Raw genomic sequence first — 21151 nt, forward strand, 5'->3', positions numbered from 1 at the left:
ATTGTTGCACCTCTAATTCATTGAGAAGTTATTTGTGTTGCTTAAAATGAAGGCTTTGTAGGTTAAAAACGTTCTGCAGTTATTTCTGCTAACCGCTAGATGTCAGTGGATGCCTGTTGAACTTTTGATTTTACCAATTCTATTCTGCCCCAAAAAAGCAGTGTTGTAAAAGACAAATACTGTAGTGATATTATGGTAAACTAATGAGTGTGCTACATCGCAATCCTGTTGTAAGATGCTCCATTTAAAGTAAATTAAACCCCAAGAATGATGTCCGGCCATTCTTTTTAGAAGGTACAGCTAAGTTCCCGTGATTGCTTTGACTGAGGAAAACAAGTCTACATAATTCACACAAATCAACATACAGTATTCAGGTGAGTACATAACACATAATATAACACATAATTGTGTTTAACCTCGAAGCTTACGACCTTGGGGTTTACAATTTAACCATCTAATGTATCTAATACAGCGATATAATCCTATAATAAGCAACCCAAACAGCAAAACAGGTCGAAAAGATAATGGATAGCACGCTAGTAATTCAGGTTAGGGTTTGTCAGTCCGGATCCTGACTCCGCTAAATCGAGGCACGAGCATGAGCGAACATAATGAATGATGCCCCGATTTTAACGACATAACATTTATTTAACATTTTTAAATAAAATACTGTATTATATATTCTTATAATTGAAAAAAATCTGAGATGGCCGGAGGGCGCGAAGTTTGAAGCGCAAAGTAGCGGGGGATCACTGTACTGCTATTTTCATTTTGTCATGTTTTTTTTTTTTTTCGAATGAGATAATACGTGAAAAAAACTAAAAATGTTTTACCTTAATGAAATATTTTTTAAAAAACACCAAAAAACTTTCAAACAGGTCGCGAGATACTGCTGTAAATTGATTTAGAATAATTCCACAGAGCAGTACGAACAAAAAGAGTTTGTCTCCCCCTAAAGGCAGTTGTTGCGATACAGGCAAAATACATTGCATTGGGCTCGCGGCGCAAATAGCTCTCAAAAGTTGGTTCGATTCCCAGTCATGGTAAAGGCAAATACAGTACATTTTACATACATCTAATGAATAATAGTAAATAAATAAAAGGGATTAATTTGGAAAAAAGTCACTGACCACTGTGCTTTTAAAACAACAGCCTAACTCAGGCAAGTAGATATACTGTATGTATATTAACTAGGCTAAACTATGGTCATTGGTCTTATAAAATACAAGGACACTGAGTATTTTTTAATAACAGGTTAGTAGCCTTAAATTTTAAATAATCTCACCATTTTCAATGTTTTCGTTCCGTCTGAAAATTTCAAATATCTGTCTGGTTGTTGCTGTTTTTGTGAAGCAATCTGAGGAACATGGAACGCTGTTGGCTGCCACTTCATTGAGAAACTCGGAACATCATCAGCTGTTTTTTCAAAAAATGGTCCAGCTTTCCCTGAGGAGTTACTGCACATATGAACGTAAATGTTGGTTGCCACTTTAGCATTCATGAAAGAACTCTGATTCTCCAATAATACATGACTGCAACCGACAACCACTACAAACAATGCCCATTTGTTACAAACTACACCCACGTTGCTACAAACGACACCCACATGTTGCTACAGTAGATATCACATCGATATAGACCTAGATGCGAAATGACAGACTCGGCGGCGTTAGCACATATATAGACCCTACTCACGTGATGTCACAGCCACGCCCCTGCGCCATGTTGTCCGGATACTAGTCATGTTAATGCATTAGCGCTTCGTAAATTCCTCCTATTATGGCGTGTTTTTCTGCTCGTTAACATTAATAATCAAAATGGTGAAGTCGTGTGTGGCGGTCAGTTGCAAAAACAGAGAAGATAGACGGAGAGACTTGAATTTTTACCGTATTCCGAGAGACCCGAAGAGGAGACCGAGATTGACTGCTGCAATTCGACGAGAAAACTGGGCTCCAAACAACTACCACAGATTATGTAGTAGTCATTTTATATCTGGTAAGATGCATTTAATATATATTTAGAGGGTTTTGGGCTGACAACCACAATTAAGATCATTGCTAGGCTTATCGCCGACAACATACACTCAGACGTTGTGAATGAACTACCTGAAAATATATAATTATAAGGGGATAATCAGACAGTTGTCATACAATTAATTTACAATTTAACTATTGAGGTCAAAAGCCAAAAAATAAATTCAACTAGGGACAATCTGGAGTAGTGCTATCGCACTTCATATTTATTACGTATTATATATGTATATAGTGAGAGTGCTATCGCTAAACCATATAAACATTAAAAGCCCTAGCTACATTGACAAATGATATGAAATACATTAGACTTGACAGTGGATGTTAGCAAGAACAAAAGATTTTGAATTGAAAATTTCGTAACTCACCTTCCGAGCACAAGATTCCTGCCGAATTTTCGTGTACGAGGACATGTTTCACCCAACCAGCAACGTAGCATTTATAAGCCTCCAAGCTCTTAAAGTTTTTCAAACTTTCGTGAGAATAGGCTGATTTTGTGTGGACAAGATAGTTGTAAATATCAGGATATCAGATGTCAGGCGAAGCCAGCGGGTCGAAAAACATCGATTTAGGCATCAAATACGGATCTGGCGAATGGATAAACTGAAGCTTTTCCACGTAACGCCTTTTATGCAACGGATCCAATGAGTTTACAGCGTCAGATAACACCGGGGCTTCCATGAATTGCTCTATAACTTGCTCGACTAATTGAAAACAATGAGAATAGGTCTGAAAAAGAGGTACAATATGGCGGCCGGAAACAGCAACACGCCCATTTTGTGACGTAGGTGAGTAGGGTCTATAGAGAACTAGATGCGATATGACAGACTTGCTGGAATTAGTAAACAGCCGTCATCTTAAAGCAGTAGACTTCTCTGAAGGCTCTGTTGTAGTGAACTTTCCTAACGAATCTAATTACCTTTTTAATCTAAAATACTGCTAAATTGGCAAAATCTTGACTTGAATCTATCTTTAAACGATAAAACAGTTTTAAAACTTTCACATGTCGAAAGTTGACAGAACAAAAGGAAAATTATGGAATAAGGGAATGGAATGGAATTTTAACAACGTTTGATTCACAACATTCAAAGGTTAAAATCGAGTTATCACAATATCCACAATACTCCTGTGTCTAGTTAAGTTTAGGGTAAAGAATTGGGCTAGGGCCTATTGTCCCAGTAAACAGTAAACGAATTCTTCGCGCCACCATACCAATAGCAGGCGTGGTTTGGAGGGGCGTAGAGGCTGCGAGCGAGTAATAGACCCTACCAACGTGACGTCACAACTCCGCCCTCCTGACTGGTGCCGCCCAATTGTCCGTCAACACATCGTGTTTACCTGTTACGGCTACGTACATTCCTCCTATTTACGGCGTGTTTTTCTGCTCGTTAACATTATTAATCAAAATGGTGAAGGCGTGTGTGGCGGTCGTTTGCAATAACAGAGAAGATAGACGGAGAGACTTGAAGTTCTACCGGATTCCGAGAGAACCGGAGAGGAGAGAGCGAGATGGGATGCTGCAATTCGACGAGAAAACTGGGCTCCAAATGATTACCACAGATTATGTAGTAGTCATTTTATATCTGGTAAGATGCATTTAATACATATTTAGAGGGTTTTGGGCTGACTACCACAATTAAGATCATTGCTAGGCTAATCGCCGACAACATACACGTATGTATGTAGTGAGAGTGCTATCGCTAACCCATATAAACATTAAAAGCCCTAGCTCCATTGACAAATGACATGAAATACATTAGACTTGACAGTGGATGTTAGCAAGAACAAAAGATTTTGAATTGAAAATTTCGTAACTCACCTTTCAAAGCACAAGATAGATTCCTGCCGAATTTTCGTGGACGAGGACCTGTTTCACCCAACCAGCAACAAAGTATTTATAAGCCTCCAAGCTCTTAAAGTTTTTCAAACTTTCGTGAGAATAGGCTGATTTTGTGTGGACAAGATAGTTGTACATATCAGGGTAGCTAGCAGATGTCAGGCAAATACGGCGAAGACAGCGGGTCGAAAAACATCGATTTAGGCATGAAATATGGATCTGGCAAATGGATAAACTGAAGCTTTTCCACATAACGCCTTTTATGCAACGCATTAAGTGAGTTTACGGCATCCGAAAGCACCGGGTCTTCCATGAAATGCATTATAAATTGCTCGATCAATTGAGACCATTGATAATACAGACACAAAATGACGGACAAGGGGGCGGAACAATACAGCGATCACGTGATTTTGTGACGTCGGTGGGTAGGGTCTATAGACCCTACCCACGTGACGTCACAACTCCGCTCTCCTGAATGGTACCGCCCAATTGTCCGTCAAAACATAGTGTTAACCTGTTACGGCTACGTACATTCCTCCTATTTACGGCGTGTTTTTCTGCTCCTTAACATTAATAATCAAAATGGTGAAGGCGTGTGTGGCTGTTGGTTGCACTAACAGAGAAGATGGAAGGAGAGACTTGAAGTTTTACCGTATTCCGAGGGATCCAAAGAGGAGAGCGAAATGGACGGCTGCAATTCGACGTGAAAACTGGGCACCAAAAAATCACCACAGACTATGTAGTAGTCATTTTATATCCGGTAAGATGTATTTAAGATATACTTAGAGGGTTTTGGGCTGACAAATAACCACAATTAAGATCATTGCTAGGCTAATCGCCGACAACATACACGTATGTATGTAGTGAGAGTGCTATCGCTAAACCATATAAACATTAAAAGCCTTAACTCCATTGACAAACGACATGAAATACATTAGACTTGACAGTGGATGTTAGCAATAACAAAAGATTTTGAATTGAAAATTTCGTAACTCACCTTTCCAAGCACAAGATAGATTCCTGCCGAATTTTCGTGGACGAGGACCTGTTTCACCCAACCAGCAACGAAGTATTTATAAGCCTCCAAGCGCTTGAAGTTTTTCAAATTTTCGTGAGAATAGGCTGATTTTGTGTGGACAAGATAATTGTAAATATCAGCGTAGCAGATGTCAGGCAGACAGGGCGAAGACAGTGGGTCGAAAAACATCGATTTGGGCATCAAATATGGATCTGGCGACTGTATAGAACGAAGCTTTTCCTCATAACGCCTTTTATGCAACAGATCCAGTGAGTTTGCGGCATCAGAAAGCACCGGGTCTTCCATGAAATGCATTTTAAATTCCGCCATCAATTGAAAACAATGCTAATACAGAGTCAAAATGACGGACAAGTGGGCGGAACCATACAGCGAGCACGTGGTTTTGTGACGTAGGTGGGTAGGGTCTATAGTCGAGGTTCATTCTTTGAAATGCCAGCCAATAGCGTCAATAGCGTTCTCCCATTTCTTTGGCATGACAGCCAATAGCGTTCTTGGTTGTAAAATGGCCGCCAATAGCGGCTCCCGATCTGATTGGCTGTCATTCCCAAAAGTTCCCGACCTGATCATGTGATCGGAAAACTGTAGTGCTTTCGCTTCGGATGCGCCAAACCCAGTTTCCAACGGGCTAGTGGCGCAATGGATAACGCGTCTGACTACGGATCAGAAGATTCTAGGTTCGACTCCTGGCTAGCTCGACTATTTTTATATTTTAACCGGATAATCTACGTAGTGGACTTCGCGCGGTGTTATCTGTCGAGAGGATAAAGTTCACGTTTTCCTTCCCACTAGACTACCCACTCAATTTTGTCTTTCTGACCATAATATTTAAGCACAGTAGATGTTAAAATACTGTTCGTGTAAACAAAACTACAAGACACTACTTATCCACTTTCTCTTTTTTTATTGTGGCTATTTTTCTCTCAATGATACGTGATAGCACAAGTCACGCATCTCTTGTTGTCCTTGAATGCACCACAGTGGTTGAGTTTCACTTTACTCGTCGAGCGAAGTGGCAACAAAGAAAACATGTAAGTTACCCCCTCACACAAGCATTACGTTATTATTTTAAGTCTTGTTGTGATTCTTATCCGGTTTTTATTGTCGCCGTGAAGCTAAGTGACAAGCCAGACCATTTTCTTAAAGCTGACTGAATGGTGGAAGTAGTTTAAAGAGGGCAGCTCGTTGAACGCAGGCGTTTATTTTGTAAACAAGCACAGACTAAACTCCAAAAAGCAGAAGACGACGGGGGAAAAGTTTGAAAAACAGAAGTGACATGCACGGTGACACCTGTTGTCTTCACTCACCCAAGGCTGATACTGTATTATATATATTTTCGTTTATTTTCAGCATGAACAACTCCACTCCCGCCTTCTCCCAGGTGGCGTTCAGGGACGTCCCGCACTCGTACCTGCCAGCAACCTCCATTAGCTGCTGCTACACTCTGGCTGCTCACTTTCTGCCCAGACCACGTGATTGGGTGGGCATCTTTAAGGTAGAAATGTAACATTTCTTAAAAGCATATAGAACGACACCATAGGAATATGTTTTCAAGCATTTGAGGGCGCCCTCCATTTAAAATTTTATTTTCACTTTTATTTATCCAGGTGGGGTGGAGCACAACCAAGGACTATCACACCTTTGTATGGGTGGAGTCTTGCGGGAACTCTAGCCAAGAACAGTCATCGATTAGATATGCCTATTTTAAGGGTGAGACACCTTGTTTTGATTTGATTGTTAACTCTTCGGGCCCAAGTACACCGCATGCGTGATCATTGTGTTTCCGGTCCGACTTCGGTAAAAAATAGCGCCGGAGCCAATCCGTTCCCATTATATCCTATTGTTCAACGCATACCGGCTGCGTCATATTAGGCTCGAGCGTATGACGTGGCACTCGCAAGGTTTCCGCCGCTATCGCCATTGTGGAAGCGAGAAACATAAACAGTGAGGCATTTCAACACAGGTCGCTCTTTAAAAATGGTTGGAAATTATTGTGCGATAAAGAATTGCAACAACCGATCGAATAGAAAGGAGAATGTACAGCTCGACGGAACACCATTGAGTTTCTTCCGGATCCGTACATGGAGAAAATGCGAGGGAAAGGTCATATCTGAACTTACCAAACGTCGAAGAATGGCATGGGTGGCCTCGATCAGAAGGAAGGGCATAACGTTTGATTCTCCAGTTACACACTGAGTTTGCTCTATGCACTTCCACTCCGGTATGTTAATTTCGTTTTTTTACGCAAATTTCAGTAACTTTACGCCCTAACTCGGCCTGTTGTTAGCTATAGCTACAGCTAAACAACTAGCATGCATACATGTGTAACCCCTGTGTCAGCGCCGCCCCGCGTTCCTCTCCCACCTCTGACTAGGCCGGGACGCGAACCCGCACGGCAGGGAAGATCGGTAACCACTGCGCCAATAAGCTTGAGCCAACGGCACAGCCGCTAGCGTCCTTACATGAAGGAATCGGCAGGGAGGTTTCCACGCTCTACATGGACTTGCGTGTACCCGTTACACTCACCCCCCGAAACCTTCGCTGCCGATCCGGGTTCACGGCACCATTGTAACCCCTGTGTCAGCGCCGCCCTGCGTTCCGCTCCTACCTCTGACTAGGCCGGGACACGGACCTGCGCGCCACGACGCTTCCACACAGCAGGCAAGATCGGTAACCACTGCGCCAATAAGCTCGAGCCAACGGCACAGCCACTAGCGTCCTTACATGAAGGAATCGGCAGGGAGGTTTCCACGCGCCACATGGACTTGTACCCGTTACACATGCGCATTGTCTTCATAAGATATAATTACTGTCGTTGCTTAAATGAAAAAGCTGTAATATTTTGACGTGAGAGAGTGGCAAAGAATTTGTACACAGGCTACATTTTATGCAACAAAAAATTTGTACATCCGTGGTCACAGACTAATGTAAACACACATTGCCTACCTTTGCTAGAAACATGGTGTTGCCGTTTGCTATGGTCATAATGTGAAGATCCTGCACCCATCCGCAGCAAAACTGTTCGTAGCTTTGTAGCGATTTGTAGTTTCGGAATTGCTGATGAGTGTAGTAACATACACCAAACACTAAATACAGCATGATGTCCATTTCGCGTAGTGGTGGAAGCTTGTCGACATCTTTATTCTTGCTCGTGAGGGTCAACATTGTTCACATCCTTAAAATTGCTCACATATCTGTCCTTCGCCGTGGTAACAAGTTTGTCTCTGTATCGAACTGGCAAGTTTTCCCTATATTTTTCCATCTTTGGCACTCGTAGTTCAATTATATTTGCCGTTAAGTTTAAATGTCCCGTGATGCAGACGTGCTTCCGCAATGGCTGCGTTGTCGCAAATCTCGCACGATCCCGTGCTGCTGTGACATAAACGCTCGAGCCTAATAGGCTATTTTCTATTTCTGCCGGACATGCATCCGACAAAATGGGCGGAGCTGGGCCTGGACGTAACAGCCCAGGTGCCTAATCACGGTTTAAACATGAGCGAAGATGGATGATGAGCGCTTCATCATGGAGGTGGAAACCCACAAAATCATTTATGATGCAGCAGATCCTTTCTATGAGGACAATATAAAAAAGGAAGCTGCAAGGTGTCCTATTATGTGTTTTTCTGGCAATGATATCAAACGCACGAGGTGCTGACAACTTTGAGCGGGAAAAAAAAAAAAAAAGCAGCGTATCTGGAAGTGGTTCCACCGTAGAAATTCTTGTGCCCGGCGCACACACAATGTCGGTTTGTATAGAGTCGAGGGGGAAAAGTACGAAAGAGAATAAAGAGACACCCACAAGTTTCGACCTGGTGGTCTATTCAAGACGTTTCTCTTTCTTTCCTACATTTCACTTGACTTTTCATAGAAAAACCAAGTTTGCGCTGGGCACAGGAATCTGCAGTGTTGAGACACCAATTCCAAGTACGCTGTTTTTTTAGTTAGTGTAGTATATAATTCGCTATCCATTTTATAAATATTACATATTATTTAACAGTTGTTTATAACAGCTCTATGAGATGTTATGTGCCATAATTTTTAAATGTGCACAAAGAGATAAACCCACCGACACAACCAAGGGCATAATAGAGCCCCGCCCCCCTTCCCCCCCACACACGGAGCCCTGATCTCATCATGATGCAGTCAATCTGGAATTAAAAGACAGATATAACTAAAATATCAATATGCAAAGAAAATATGTGCTCTCTCTCTGCTTCTCTGACTCCGTGTGTTTATCGTTGTTTTAAATGGTACATTATCGCGCGCGATCACGCGAGAGCTCAAGGGGGGACGCAGTTGGCGGACCACAGCCGTGCGCAGCCAGTATGATTTGCCTGTTTTTGACGTACTGCGTGGCACGCAGTCAACACTGAACCGGACCGGAACCGCAACGATCATGCATCTGGTGTCCATGGGCCTTTCCACTTATTCCAGTTATTGTTTTGCTGCTTATCTCCTCCTCTACATTTTAAAGGAATCAATGGATAGATAGACTTGTAGTTCTTAAAAAATAAACATCATTATGATTTAAAATAATTTGATATTGAAACCCTCTTGATGTTTTCGTTTTTATGCAATTTGTAAAATTAACCACTAGGTCGCCATTGTTGTTGACGTTGCAGGGCGTTGACATCACATGGTTACGCTGCCAGGCTTCCAGACTATGACTATAAACATAAACATAGGCGGAGTTTGACGATGACCCCGAAATGCAGTCTTAGCAATAAAATTAACTTACAAGATATATGCTCGAAAAGTAGCTTAGTCCAATGCTCATACATACTGGCATCCTTGCTGTGTGTGTGCGCGTGTGTGCACGCGCGTTTTTCTGTATTACCTAGTAAAGAAGTAGACGCCGCATCCTTTTTGACTGAATATTCCAGCCAGAGTTTGTCATCAGGTGGTTTTGGCTAAGCAAAGCAAATGGCTGTCTTAAAGATGGTATTCACATGATGTATTTGAAAAATAATTTTGATCCATTATGAAAATATTTTTTTGTTCATTTCATTCATTTTTGTTGTTTGTTTTATTGCTTTAAAACCTTTATAGAAACTGCTTTACCGGCAAAGTGTTCATTTTAAAATTAATCTAAAGGAAAGTTAATTACATGCAGTGACATTTTCGTCCACCGGGAGGGGGTTGGGGGTTAGCCCCCCCCCCCCCCCCCCCAATCTCCGTGTATGGACATAAATATGTCATCTGTACAGCCCTTTCAATTTGAACCTGAGAGGAACATTAATGAACATGACAGCACTGTCGATATTTCAAAAAACGAGCAGCAAAAGCAAAATGAACAGGAAAGACAGGATGAGACGGGACGAGAGTAGGAAAAAAAAACTGTGTTCTGCTGAAATGTGCTACATCGGCGAAACGTCCTACAAGAGGCAAATTTAACACCCAAAGTACTACCGTGCACTTTCAGCTTGTTTTGTTTAGATGTATACAGACAGAAAATACCAAAGATGCCTTAAGAAAATACTTAAACGTAGTAATATCAAATAAGGGTGGTTTAAACATGCTACGTGACTAATGTGGTCAACAGAACAACAATCTGCTTCAAAGCTACCTCAAGAAAACACAATGCTTAAAAGTATGAGAGGGAAACACATGCAAAAATTATTTTGAGGCAATGAAAAAGTAACAAATGACTCAATAAAAACACAAATAGTAAGTCCAAGCCGCTTTTAACCAATGAGCACATGTGTTGGACGACTCGCCGCATAGAAGGAATTGCAGTAACACGGTAGAATTCGTCGAGTGACTGAAAATCTACGTCATCACCCCGAGCATGCATTGCACGCTTAAAACATGGCGCCCTCCATAGGTCAAAACATGTACTAAATATAATAGATTTTCAATTCAATGGCAATATTTTATGTGTTTCTAATAACATATTTTAGTAAAACAGAACAATTGTGGCTTATTAGAGCCTACAAGTCTTCTGTGGTTCCCTTTACGTTCAAGTTCTTTAAATTCTCCAAAGTGATTACAAATAGTTCTCCTATCAAAACATGTTTTTCCAGGAGTTAGAAATATAAAGGGAATGTGGTCTACATGAATCTATACTAGTACTGTTTTAAGTAAGTCTCACTGACACAGCCTTAAAAATAATTTTGTATCTCCCAACAAAAAATGTTGATCGCCCTTTACTGTTAGAATAAGCAATTGACAACCTCCTATTATAGGCCCATAACAGTTTAAAAAAAACATTAAAAGCTTGTTTTATTGCTCAATGGTTGATGCTCTTCATGTTAGATTACTACCTGCCAAAGGACGAATTGGACTTTTACCAGTTCTGCTACGTGGACAGCTCAGGTCAAGTTTGCGGTGCAAGCACACCGTTTTGCTTCAAAGCGCCAGACAACGAAGACGGGCAAAGTGCAGCAAACGGCTGTGACAACGACCTGCTGTACATTACTACACAGGTAAATAAACACACACACAGTAGATCAGCTTCAACAATATGATCCAAAGTTTTCAGACACAAAATGTGGATACAGCTTCCACTCTTCTGGACTTTCATGGAAAAACTGTATTTGTGCTATGTGAATTTGACTTTGAATTCCATACTGTATATTTTGTTTTGCAATGAAAATGTTATGGCATCAAGAAATCGAAGTGTAAATGTAATAAATTCTTGTCCATCATCCATTTCCAATACCGCTTATCCTTTAGGACAGGGGTGTCCAAACTTTTTGCAAAGGGGGCTAGATTTGGTGTGGTAAAAATGTGGGGCGCCGACCTTAGCTGACATCCTTTAAGTAGAACAATATATTTAATCAAATTTTAGCAAGCCATTCTTTGTCTCACATTTGCTTTATTTATTTTTTTTTATTAATAATTTCAAAAATCTCGCAACTAGCTTTTGTGGCGTTCTCTTTCGACTCTCGGGCTCTTGTGAAATACTGCAGCTGTAAAATTAAACTAGCTTCAAGTTGCTTGAATTTCTCGCTACGAATCTTCTCTGTAATCTTGTCGTACATGTCAGCGTGTCTTGTTTGGTAATATCGCCTCACATTGAACTCTTTAAAAACAGCGACAGTCTCTTTGCGAATGAGGCAGACACAGTTGATGCGTATTTTAGTGAAGAAATATTCCAATTTCCACCTATCCTTGAAGCGTTGGCCATCGCAGTCAACTTTCTTTTTTTTGTTGTTGTTGTTGATTGTCGTTATTTTAGAAAATTGGGAATAAAGGGTCACCCGGGGTGATGTTGTTTAGAGTGGTGCTGCCTTTTAGTGGGTAAATGAGGAGCAGCATTTTGTGTGTAAGCTACTTCATATGCTGGTAGCAGTACTGCTGACCAATTTTTTAAGCCTGTATGCGGGCCACACGTTATTGATTTTATGACAGAGGCTGGGGGCCGGATGACATTTGACAAAGGGCCGCATTTGGCCCCCGGGCCAGACTTTGGACATGTCTGCTTAGGGTCATGCGGCGCTGTAGCTTACCCCAGCTGACTTTGGGCAAAAGGTAGACTACACCCTAAAGTGGTTGCCAGTCAGTTGTAGGGCACTTGTGGAGATATCTAATCATTCCTGCCCATCTTATTTCATCTGATCTCTTTTTGCCTCTCATTTTTAGCTTAGAATATAGCCTTTTTTGTTACAAAATGTGCCTAGCTGAGTCCAAACACATTGTGGAACAATGATAACACATCAGACTCCATATCAGACGATTGTGTGTTCAAATTACATTGGGGTCCAGGTGTCCTTCAGATTCATCTCTTGCCCATAAAGTCAATGCTAATGGTTCTCCCCTAAGGTGACTAGGAGCATGCTTGGTGAGATGGAGCTATTTAGATTGATTGAGGATCTGTGTCTAACCTCCAAGATTTTTGTGATATGCTCATCTTTTATGATGCTTAAATTTTAGATAGTATTTATTTTTTTAAGTAGAATGACTGATACCAGTACCTTGTGGTGCAATGATAGCGCATCTGACTCCAGATCAAAAGGCCGCGTGTTCAAATCACATCATGGTCAAAGGATCCTTCAGGTGCATTTGCTCCCTCAATAGTGCATGGCTCTGGGTATTCCATGAGATGAGTAGGAGCTTTCTTGGTAACATGGGGCTATTGTGGATCCTTCTCTGACCTCTGAATCCAGATCAGAAGTTTAGGTTTTCAAATCAAATCAGTGTCATTGAGTACCTTGGTTACATTCCCTACCCATACAGTAAGTCGTCAGGATTCTCCCCGAGGGTGATTAGGAACTTTCTTATCTTAGTGAGATGGAGCTATTGCACATCCTTTTCTTACCTCTTAAGATTTCTTTTGTTATGGTAATCTTTTATAGTACTTAAATTTCAGATAGTATTTGTTGTGTTTTTTAAAAGCAGAAGTACTGGTAACAGGACCTTGTGGCACAACGGTAGCGTGTCTGACTCTAGATCAGAAGATTATGTGTTCAAATCACATCAGGGTCAAGGTGTCCTTCAGGTTCATTTCCTGCCAATAATGTGAATGGTCATTTTTTAATAGGTAAACCTGAATAGTAGTACGTCTGACTCCAGATCAGAAGGCTGTGTTTTCAAATGACGTCAGGGTCATCGAGTGCCTTGGTGCCATTTCCTTACCAGAAATTGAATAGATATTGTTCTTCAGAAGGGAAAGTAGGAGCTTTCCTAAAATTAGCGCTCTTTGGATGTATATTTTTTATGAAAATCTCATGGAAAGATGGACCTCTTTACATCGATAGAACGCTTATAGAAAGAAGCTTATGTTTCTTGTCTATTGTCTAATTAAGAATTCTTTCTCTTTTAGCTTCTCATTTGCATCTTAAAATTAATAATTTTGTGTAAAATGTGCTGTTTACTGTATCAAGAACTTGTGGCGCAAAGGTAGGGCGTCTGACTCAAGATCAGAAGGTTATCTGTTCAAATCACATCAGGCTCAAGGTGTCCTTCAGGTGAATCTCCTCCCCATGCAGGTCATTGTTCTCCCCTTGGGTGACTAGAAACTTTCTTGGTGCAATGGCAGCATTGAGGCACCTTATCTGACCTCTTAAAATTAATTATTTTATTGTAAGCTTTTGTGGTACTTAAATTTCAGATGGTGTTTGTTTTGTTTTTTAAAATTAGAGCCACATTTCTTGGTGCAATGTTAGCATACTGAGGAGCCTTCTCCCACATTGTAAGATTTATTTTCTGATGCTAATCCTTTGTGGGACTTAAATTTCAGATCTTACTTGTTTTGTTTTTTAAAAGTAGAGATAAGGGTAATTTCGTCAGTGGCAAGGTGTCCTTTAGGTGCAATTCCTGCCCATACAGTGAATGGTTGTGGTTCTCCCCTAGGGTGACTATGAACTTTCTTGGTGAGATGGCACTATTGAGAAGTCTTCTCTGCCCTCTTAGGATTTCTTCTGTTATGTGAATGTTTTGTGGTACTTAAATTTCAGATAGAATTTGTTTTGTTTTTTTAAAAGTAGAAATGCTGGGTGACAGGACCTTGTGGCGCAATGGTAGCGTGTCTGACTCCAAATCAGAAGGTTATGTGTTCAAATCATGTCAGGGTCAAGGTGAATTTTCTGCTCATAGAGTGAGTGGTAATTTTTTAAATTAGAAAACCTCAACCCAAAACCTTGTGATGCAACGGTAGTGCGTCTGACTCCAGACCAGAAGGTTGTGTTTTCAAATCTTATCAGGGTCATTGAGTGCCTCGGTTACATTTCCTGATCAGAAAGTGAATGAATATTGTTCTTCAGAAGTGAGAGTAGGAGCTTTCCCAAAGTTATCGCTCTTTGGATCCATATTTTTCATTAAAATGTCTTGGTTAGATTGACCTCTTTACATAGATAGAAAGCTAATGTTTCTTGTCTATCATCTAATTAAGAATTCTTTCTCTGTTAGCTTTTCATTTGTATCCTAAAATTAAGCAAATTGTAAAATGTGCTGTCATCTATGTCAAGACCTTGTGACGCAATGGTACCGCGCGTGACTCCAGATCAGAAGGTTACGTGTTCAAATCACGTCAGGGTCAAGGTGTCCTACAGATGCATTTCCTGCTCAAAACGTGAATGGGCATCTTTCTCCCCCTCGCTTGCCTAGGAAATTCTTGTTGACATAAACCTACTGAGGAACCTTCTCTCCTATCTAAAGATTTCTTTTTTGGTGCTGCAAGGTGTCCTTCAGGTGAAACTCCTGCCCATACAGGTCATGATTCTTCCCTAGGGTGACTAGAAACTTTCTTGGTGCAATGGCAAAATTGAGGCTTCTTCTCTGACCTCTTAAAATTACTTTTTATGGTAATCTTTTGTGATACTTAAATTTCAGATGGTGTTTGTTTTATTTTTTTTTTAAATTAGAGGCACTGGTAACAGGACCTTGTGGCGCACTGGTAGCGCCTCTGACTCCAGATCAGAAGGTGATGTGTTCCAGTCACATCATGGTCAAGGTGAATTTTCTGCTCATAGAGTGAATGGGAATTTTTTAAAAAGGAAAACCTCAACCCAAGACCTTGTGACTCCAGATCAGAAGGTTGTGTTTTCAAATCACATCAGGGTCATTGAGTGCCTTGGATACATTTCCTAATAAGAAAGTGAATGAATATTGTTCTTCAGAAGGGAGAGAAGGAGCTTTGCCAAAGTTATCGCTCTTTGGATCCAAATTTTTCATTTTTCATTCAAATGTCTTGGTAAGATGGACGTCTTTACATAGATAGAAAGGTAATGTTTCTTGTCTATCATCTAATTAATAATTCTTTCTCTGTTAGCTTCTCATTTGTATCTTAAAATTAAGTAAATTGTAAAATGTGCTGTCATCAGTAGCAAGACCTTGTGGTGCAAAGGTGGCGTGTCTGACTCCAGATGAGAAGGCTACGTGTTCAAATCACGTCAGGGTCAAGGTGTCCTACAGGTAAGTTTCCTGCCCAAACAGTGAATGGCCATGTTTCTCCCCTTGGATGCCTGCTCTTGGTGACATAAACCTACTGAGGAGCCTTCTCTCACATCTTAAGATCTCTTTTCTGATGCTAATCTTTTGTGGGACTTAAATTTCAGATGGTGTTTGTTTTGTTTTTTAAAATTAGAGCCATTACAGACAGGACCTTGTGGCGCAATGGTAGCGTGTCTGACCCCAGATCAGAATCTCGTGCCCAGGCAGGTTTTGGTTCTCCCCAAGGATGACTAGGAACTTTTTTGGTGCAATGGCAGTATTGATGAGCCTTCTCTGACCTCTAAAAAATTCTTTTGTTATGGTCATTTTTTGTCGTGCTTTAATTTCTGATCGTATTCATTTGTTTTTTTTTAAGTAGAAGTGCAGGTAACAGGACCTTGTGGTGCAACGGTAGCGCGCTTGACTCCAGATCGGAAGGGTATGTGTTCAAATCACATCAGGGTCAAGGTGTTCAGGAGAATTTCCTCCCCATGCAGGTCATGGTTCCCTCCATGGGTATGTAAGAAATTTCCTGGTGTGATAACAGTATTGAGGAGCCTCAGCTCTGAAAATTTCTTTACTTATGGTAATCTCTTGTGGTGCCTAAATTTCAGATGGTGTTTGTTTTGTTTTTTTAAAATTAGAGGTAGTGGTAACAGGACCTTGTGGCACAATGGTAGCGCGTCTGACTCCAGATCAGAAGGTTATGTGTTCAAATCACATCAGGGTCAAGGTGTCCTTCAGCTGTTTCTCCTGCCCATGCAGGATTTGGTTCTCCCCGAGGACGACTAGGGACTTTGTTGGTGCAATGACAGTATTGAGGAGCCTTCTCTGACCTCTTAAAACTTCTTTTGTTATGGTCATCTTTTGTAGTACATTAATTTCTGATCGTATTCGTTTGGTTTTTTAAAAGTAGAGGTGCAGGTAACAGGACCTTGTGGTGCAACGGTAGCGCGTCTGACTCCAGATCGGAAGGGTATGTGTTCAAATCACATCAGGGTCAAGGTGTTCAGGAGAATTTCCTGCCCATGCAGGTCATGGTTCCCTCCATGGGTATGTAAGAAATTTCCTGGTGTGATAACAGTATTGAGGAGCCTCAGCTCTGAACATTTCTTTACTTATGGTAATCTTTTGTGGTGCCTAAATTTCAGATGGTGTTTGTTTTGTTTTTTAAAATTAGAGGTAGCGGTAACAGGACCTTGTGGCGCAACGGTAGCGCGTCTGACTCCAGATCAGAAGGTTATGTGTTCAAATCACATCAGGGTCAAGGTGTCCTTCAGCTGTTTCTCCTGCCCATGCAGGATTTGGTTCTCCCCGAGGACGACTAGGGACTTTGTTGGTGCAATGACAGTATTGAGGAGCCTTCTCTGACCTCTTAAAACTTCTTTTGTTATGGTCATCTTTTGTAGTACATTAATTTCTGATCGTATTCGTTTGGTTTTTTAAAAGTAGAGGTGCAGGTAACAGGACCTTGTGGTGCAACGGTAGCGCGTCTGACTCCAGATCGGAAGGGTATGTGTTCAAATCACATCAGGGTCAAGGTGTTCAGGAGAATTTCCTGCCCATGCAGGTCATGGTTCCCTCCATGGGTATGTAAGAAATTTCCTGGTGTGATAACAGTATTGAGGAGCCTCAGCTCTGAACATTTCTTTACTTATGGTAATCTTTTGTGGTGCCTAAATTTCAGATGGTGTTTGTTTTGTTTTTTAAAATTAGAGGTAGCGGTAACAGGACCTTGTGGCACAATGGTAGCGCGTCTGACTCCAGATCAGAAGGTTATGTGTTCAAATCACATCAGGGTCAAGGTGTCCTTCAGCTGTTTCTCCTGCCCATGCAGGATTTGGTTCTCCCCGAGGACGACTAGGGACTTTGTTGGTGCAATGACAGTATTGAGGAGCCTTCTCTGACCTCTTAAAACTTCTTTTGTTATGGTCATCTTTTGTAGTACATTAATTTCTGATCGTATTCGTTTGGTTTTTTAAAAGTAGAGGTGCAGGTAACAGGACCTTGTGGTGCAACGGTAGCGCGTCTGACTCCAGATCGGAAGGGTATGTGTTCAAATCACATCAGGGTCAAGGTGTTCAGGAGAATTTCCTGCCCATGCAGGTCATGGTTCCCTCCATGGGTATGTAAGAAATTTCCTGGTGTGATAACAGTATTGAGGAGCCTCAGCTCTGAACATTTCTTTACTTATGGTAATCTTTTGTGGTGCCTAAATTTCAGATGGTGTTTGTTTTGTTTTTTAAAATTAGAGGTAGCGGTAACAGGACCTTGTGGCGCAACGGTAGCGCGTCTGACTCCAGATCAGAAGGTTATGTGTTCAAATCACATCAGGGTCAAGGTGTCCTTCAGCTGTTTCTCCTGCCCATGCAGGATTTGGTTCTCCCCGAGGACGACTAGGGACTTTGTTGGTGCAATGACAGTATTGAGGAGCCTTCTCTGACCTCTTAAAACTTCTTTTGTTATGGTCATCTTTTGTAGTACATTAATTTCTGATCGTATTCGTTTGGTTTTTTAAAAGTAGAGGTGCAGGTAACAGGACCTTGTGGTGCAACGGTAGCGTGTCTGACCCCAGATCAGAATCTCGTGCCCAGGCAGGTTTTGGTTCTCCCCAAGGATGACTAGGAACTTTTTTGGTGCAATGGCAGTATTGATGAGCCTTCTCTGACCTCTAAAAAATTCTTTTGTTATGGTCATTTTTTGTCGTGCTTTAATTTCTGATCGTATTCATTTGTTTTTTTTTAAGTAGAAGTGCAGGTAACAGGACCTTGTGGTGCAACGGTAGCGCGCTTGACTCCAGATCGGAAGGGTATGTGTTCAAATCACATCAGGGTCAAGGTGTTCAGGAGAATTTCCTCCCCATGCAGGTCATGGTTCCCTCCATGGGTATGTAAGAAATTTCCTGGTGTGATAACAGTATTGAGGAGCCTCAGCTCTGAAAATTTCTTTACTTATGGTAATCTCTTGTGGTGCCTAAATTTCAGATGGTGTTTGTTTTGTTTTTTTAAAATTAGAGGTAGCGGTAACAGGACCTTGTGGCACAATGGTAGCGCGTCTGACTCCAGATCAGAAGGTTATGTGTTCAAATCACATCAGGGTCAAGGTGTCCTTCAGCTGTTTCTCCTGCCCATGCAGGATTTGGTTCTCCCCGAGGACGACTAGGGACTTTGTTGGTGCAATGACAGTATTGAGGAGCCTTCTCTGACCTCTTAAAACTTCTTTTGTTATGGTCATCTTTTGTAGTACATTAATTTCTGATCGTATTCGTTTGGTTTTTTAAAAGTAGAGGTGCAGGTAACAGGACCTTGTGGTGCAACGGTAGCGCGTCTGACTCCAGATCGGAAGGGTATGTGTTCAAATCACATCAGGGTCAAGGTGTTCAGGAGAATTTCCTGCCCATGCAGGTCATGGTTCCCTCCATGGGTATGTAAGAAATTTCCTGGTGTGATAACAGTATTGAGGAGCCTCAGCTCTGAACATTTCTTTACTTATGGTAATCTTTTGTGGTGCCTAAATTTCAGATGGTGTTTGTTTTGTTTTTTAAAATTAGAGGTAGCGGTAACAGGACCTTGTGGCGCAACGGTAGCGCGTCTGACTCCAGATCAGAAGGTTATGTGTTCAAATCACATCAGGGTCAAGGTGTCCTTCAGCTGTTTCTCCTGCCCATGCAGGATTTGGTTCTCCCCGAGGACGACTAGGGACTTTGTTGGTGCAATGACAGTATTGAGGAGCCTTCTCTGACCTCTTAAAACTTCTTTTGTTATGGTCATCTTTTGTAGTACATTAATTTCTGATCGTATTCGTTTGGTTTTTTAAAAGTAGAGGTGCAGGTAACAGGACCTTGTGGTGCAACGGTAGCGCGTCTGACTCCAGATCGGAAGGGTATGTGTTCAAATCACATCAGGGTCAAGGTGTTCAGGAGAATTTCCTGCCCATGCAGGTCATGGTTCCCTCCATGGGTATGTAAGAAATTTCCTGGTGTGATAACAGTATTGAGGAGCCTCAGCTCTGAACATTTCTTTACTTATGGTAATCTTTTGTGGTGCCTAAATTTCAGATGGTGTTTGTTTTGTTTTTTAAAATTAGAGGTAGCGGTAACAGGACCTTGTGGCACAATGGTAGCGCGTCTGACTCCAGATCAGAAGGTTATGTGTTCAAATCACATCAGGGTCAAGGTGTCCTTCAGCTGTTTCTCCTGCCCATGCAGGATTTGGTTCTCCCCGAGGACGACTAGGGACTTTGTTGGTGCAATGACAGTATTGAGGAGCCTTCTCTGACCTCTTAAAACTTCTTTTGTTATGGTCATCTTTTGTAGTACATTAATTTCTGATCGTATTCGTTTGGTTTTTTAAAAGTAGAGGTGCAGGTAACAGGACCTTGTGGTGCAACGGTAGCGCGTCTGACTCCAGATCGGAAGGGTATGTGTTCAAATCACATCAGGGTCAAGGTGTTCAGGAGAATTTCCTGCCCATGCAGGTCATGGTTCCCTCCATGGGTATGTAAGAAATTTCCTGGTGTGATAACAGTATTGAGGAGCCTCAGCTCTGAACATTTCTTTACTTATGGTAATCTTTTGTGGTGCCTAAATTTCAGATGGTGTTTGTTTTGTTTTTTAAAATTAGAGGTAGCGGTAACAGGACCTTGTGGCGCAACGGTAGCGCGTCTGACTCCAGATCAGAAGGTTATGTGTTCAAATCACATCAGGGTCAAGGTGTCCTTCAGCTGTTTCTCCTGCCCATGCAGGATTTGGTTCTCCCCGAGGACGACTAGGGACTTTGTTGGTGCAATGACAGTATTGAGGAGCCTTCTCTGACCTCTTAAAACTTCTTTTGTTATGGTCATCTTTTGTAGTACATTAATTTCTGATCGTATTCGTTTGGTTTTTTAAAAGTAGAGGTGCAGGTAACAGGACCTTGTGGTGCAACGGTAGCGCGTCTGACTCCAGATCGGAAGGGTATGTGTTCAAATCACATCAGGGTCAAGGTGTTCAGGAGAATTTCCTGCCCATGCAGGTCATGGTTCCCTCCATGGGTATGTAAGAAATTTCCTGGTGTGATAACAGTATTGAGGAGCCTCAGCTCTGAACATTTCTTTACTTATGGTAATCTTTTGTGGTGCCTAAATTTCAGATGGTGTTTGTTTTGTTTTTTAAAATTAGAGGTAGCGGTAACAGGACCTTGTGGCGCAACGGTAGCGCGCCTGACTCCAGATCAGAAGGTTATGTGTTCAAATCACATCAGGGTCAAGGTGTCCTTCAGCTGTTTCTCCTGCCCATGCAGGATTTAGTTCTCCCCGAGGACGACTAGGAACTTTGTTGGTGCAATGGCAGTATTGAGGAGCCTTCTCTGACCTCTTAAAATTTCTTTTGTTATGGTC

General features: G+C 41.6%; 2 protein-coding genes and 18 non-coding genes across 23 annotated transcripts in view; 19 read left to right on the forward strand and 1 right to left on the reverse strand.

Annotated features, from left to right (window-relative positions):
- ttll6 (tubulin tyrosine ligase-like family, member 6) overlaps positions 1-5281 on the reverse strand; it is a 47283-nt gene extending 42002 nt beyond the window's left edge. For both annotated transcript variants that reach the window (XM_057825984.1, XM_057825982.1), the window contains exon 1: positions 4865-5281. The gene's annotated coding sequence lies outside the window, so the exon portion shown is untranslated. The remainder of the gene's footprint in view (positions 1-4864) is intronic.
- Positions 5282-5498: 217 nt separating this feature from the next.
- Positions 5499-21151, forward strand: part of calcoco2 (calcium binding and coiled-coil domain 2) — a 30382-nt gene continuing 14729 nt past the window's right edge. Inside the window, exons 1-5 of one of the 3 annotated variants that reach the window (XM_057825990.1) lie at positions 5499-5580; positions 5885-5934; positions 6254-6398; positions 6511-6613; positions 11159-11328. In XM_057825990.1, coding sequence (XP_057681973.1) covers positions 6255-6398; positions 6511-6613; positions 11159-11328 — 417 coding nt within the window. In that variant the 5' untranslated portion in view covers positions 5499-5580; positions 5885-5934; position 6254. Of the gene's footprint in view, positions 5581-5843; positions 5935-6253; positions 6399-6510; positions 6614-11158; positions 11329-21151 lie in introns of all 3 variants that reach the window. The other 2 variants (XM_057825988.1, XM_057825989.1) reach the window with 2 other exon arrangements.
- On the forward strand, positions 5529-5601 carry trnar-acg (transfer RNA arginine (anticodon ACG)). The gene has a single exon. It is a non-coding gene; the product is annotated as a tRNA-Arg (tRNA).
- trnaw-cca (transfer RNA tryptophan (anticodon CCA)) lies at positions 14348-14419 on the forward strand. The gene has a single exon. It is a non-coding gene; the product is annotated as a tRNA-Trp (tRNA).
- trnaw-cca (transfer RNA tryptophan (anticodon CCA)) lies at positions 16435-16506 on the forward strand. Its single transcript has one exon. It is a non-coding gene; the product is annotated as a tRNA-Trp (tRNA).
- On the forward strand, positions 16707-16778 carry trnaw-cca (transfer RNA tryptophan (anticodon CCA)). Its single transcript has one exon. It is a non-coding gene; the product is annotated as a tRNA-Trp (tRNA).
- On the forward strand, positions 16971-17042 carry trnaw-cca (transfer RNA tryptophan (anticodon CCA)). Its single transcript has one exon. It is a non-coding gene; the product is annotated as a tRNA-Trp (tRNA).
- trnaw-cca (transfer RNA tryptophan (anticodon CCA)) lies at positions 17243-17314 on the forward strand. The gene has a single exon. It is a non-coding gene; the product is annotated as a tRNA-Trp (tRNA).
- On the forward strand, positions 17507-17578 carry trnaw-cca (transfer RNA tryptophan (anticodon CCA)). Its single transcript has one exon. It is a non-coding gene; the product is annotated as a tRNA-Trp (tRNA).
- trnaw-cca (transfer RNA tryptophan (anticodon CCA)) lies at positions 17779-17850 on the forward strand. The gene has a single exon. It is a non-coding gene; the product is annotated as a tRNA-Trp (tRNA).
- trnaw-cca (transfer RNA tryptophan (anticodon CCA)) lies at positions 18043-18114 on the forward strand. The gene has a single exon. It is a non-coding gene; the product is annotated as a tRNA-Trp (tRNA).
- On the forward strand, positions 18805-18876 carry trnaw-cca (transfer RNA tryptophan (anticodon CCA)). The gene has a single exon. It is a non-coding gene; the product is annotated as a tRNA-Trp (tRNA).
- On the forward strand, positions 19077-19148 carry trnaw-cca (transfer RNA tryptophan (anticodon CCA)). Its single transcript has one exon. It is a non-coding gene; the product is annotated as a tRNA-Trp (tRNA).
- On the forward strand, positions 19341-19412 carry trnaw-cca (transfer RNA tryptophan (anticodon CCA)). Its single transcript has one exon. It is a non-coding gene; the product is annotated as a tRNA-Trp (tRNA).
- trnaw-cca (transfer RNA tryptophan (anticodon CCA)) lies at positions 19613-19684 on the forward strand. Its single transcript has one exon. It is a non-coding gene; the product is annotated as a tRNA-Trp (tRNA).
- Positions 19877-19948, forward strand: trnaw-cca (transfer RNA tryptophan (anticodon CCA)). Its single transcript has one exon. It is a non-coding gene; the product is annotated as a tRNA-Trp (tRNA).
- trnaw-cca (transfer RNA tryptophan (anticodon CCA)) lies at positions 20149-20220 on the forward strand. Its single transcript has one exon. It is a non-coding gene; the product is annotated as a tRNA-Trp (tRNA).
- On the forward strand, positions 20413-20484 carry trnaw-cca (transfer RNA tryptophan (anticodon CCA)). The gene has a single exon. It is a non-coding gene; the product is annotated as a tRNA-Trp (tRNA).
- Positions 20685-20756, forward strand: trnaw-cca (transfer RNA tryptophan (anticodon CCA)). Its single transcript has one exon. It is a non-coding gene; the product is annotated as a tRNA-Trp (tRNA).
- Positions 20949-21020, forward strand: trnaw-cca (transfer RNA tryptophan (anticodon CCA)). Its single transcript has one exon. It is a non-coding gene; the product is annotated as a tRNA-Trp (tRNA).

Source organism: Corythoichthys intestinalis, chromosome 21, assembly GCF_030265065.1.
Source record: "Corythoichthys intestinalis isolate RoL2023-P3 chromosome 21, ASM3026506v1, whole genome shotgun sequence".
NCBI classification, from domain to species: domain Eukaryota; kingdom Metazoa; phylum Chordata; class Actinopteri; order Syngnathiformes; family Syngnathidae; genus Corythoichthys; species Corythoichthys intestinalis.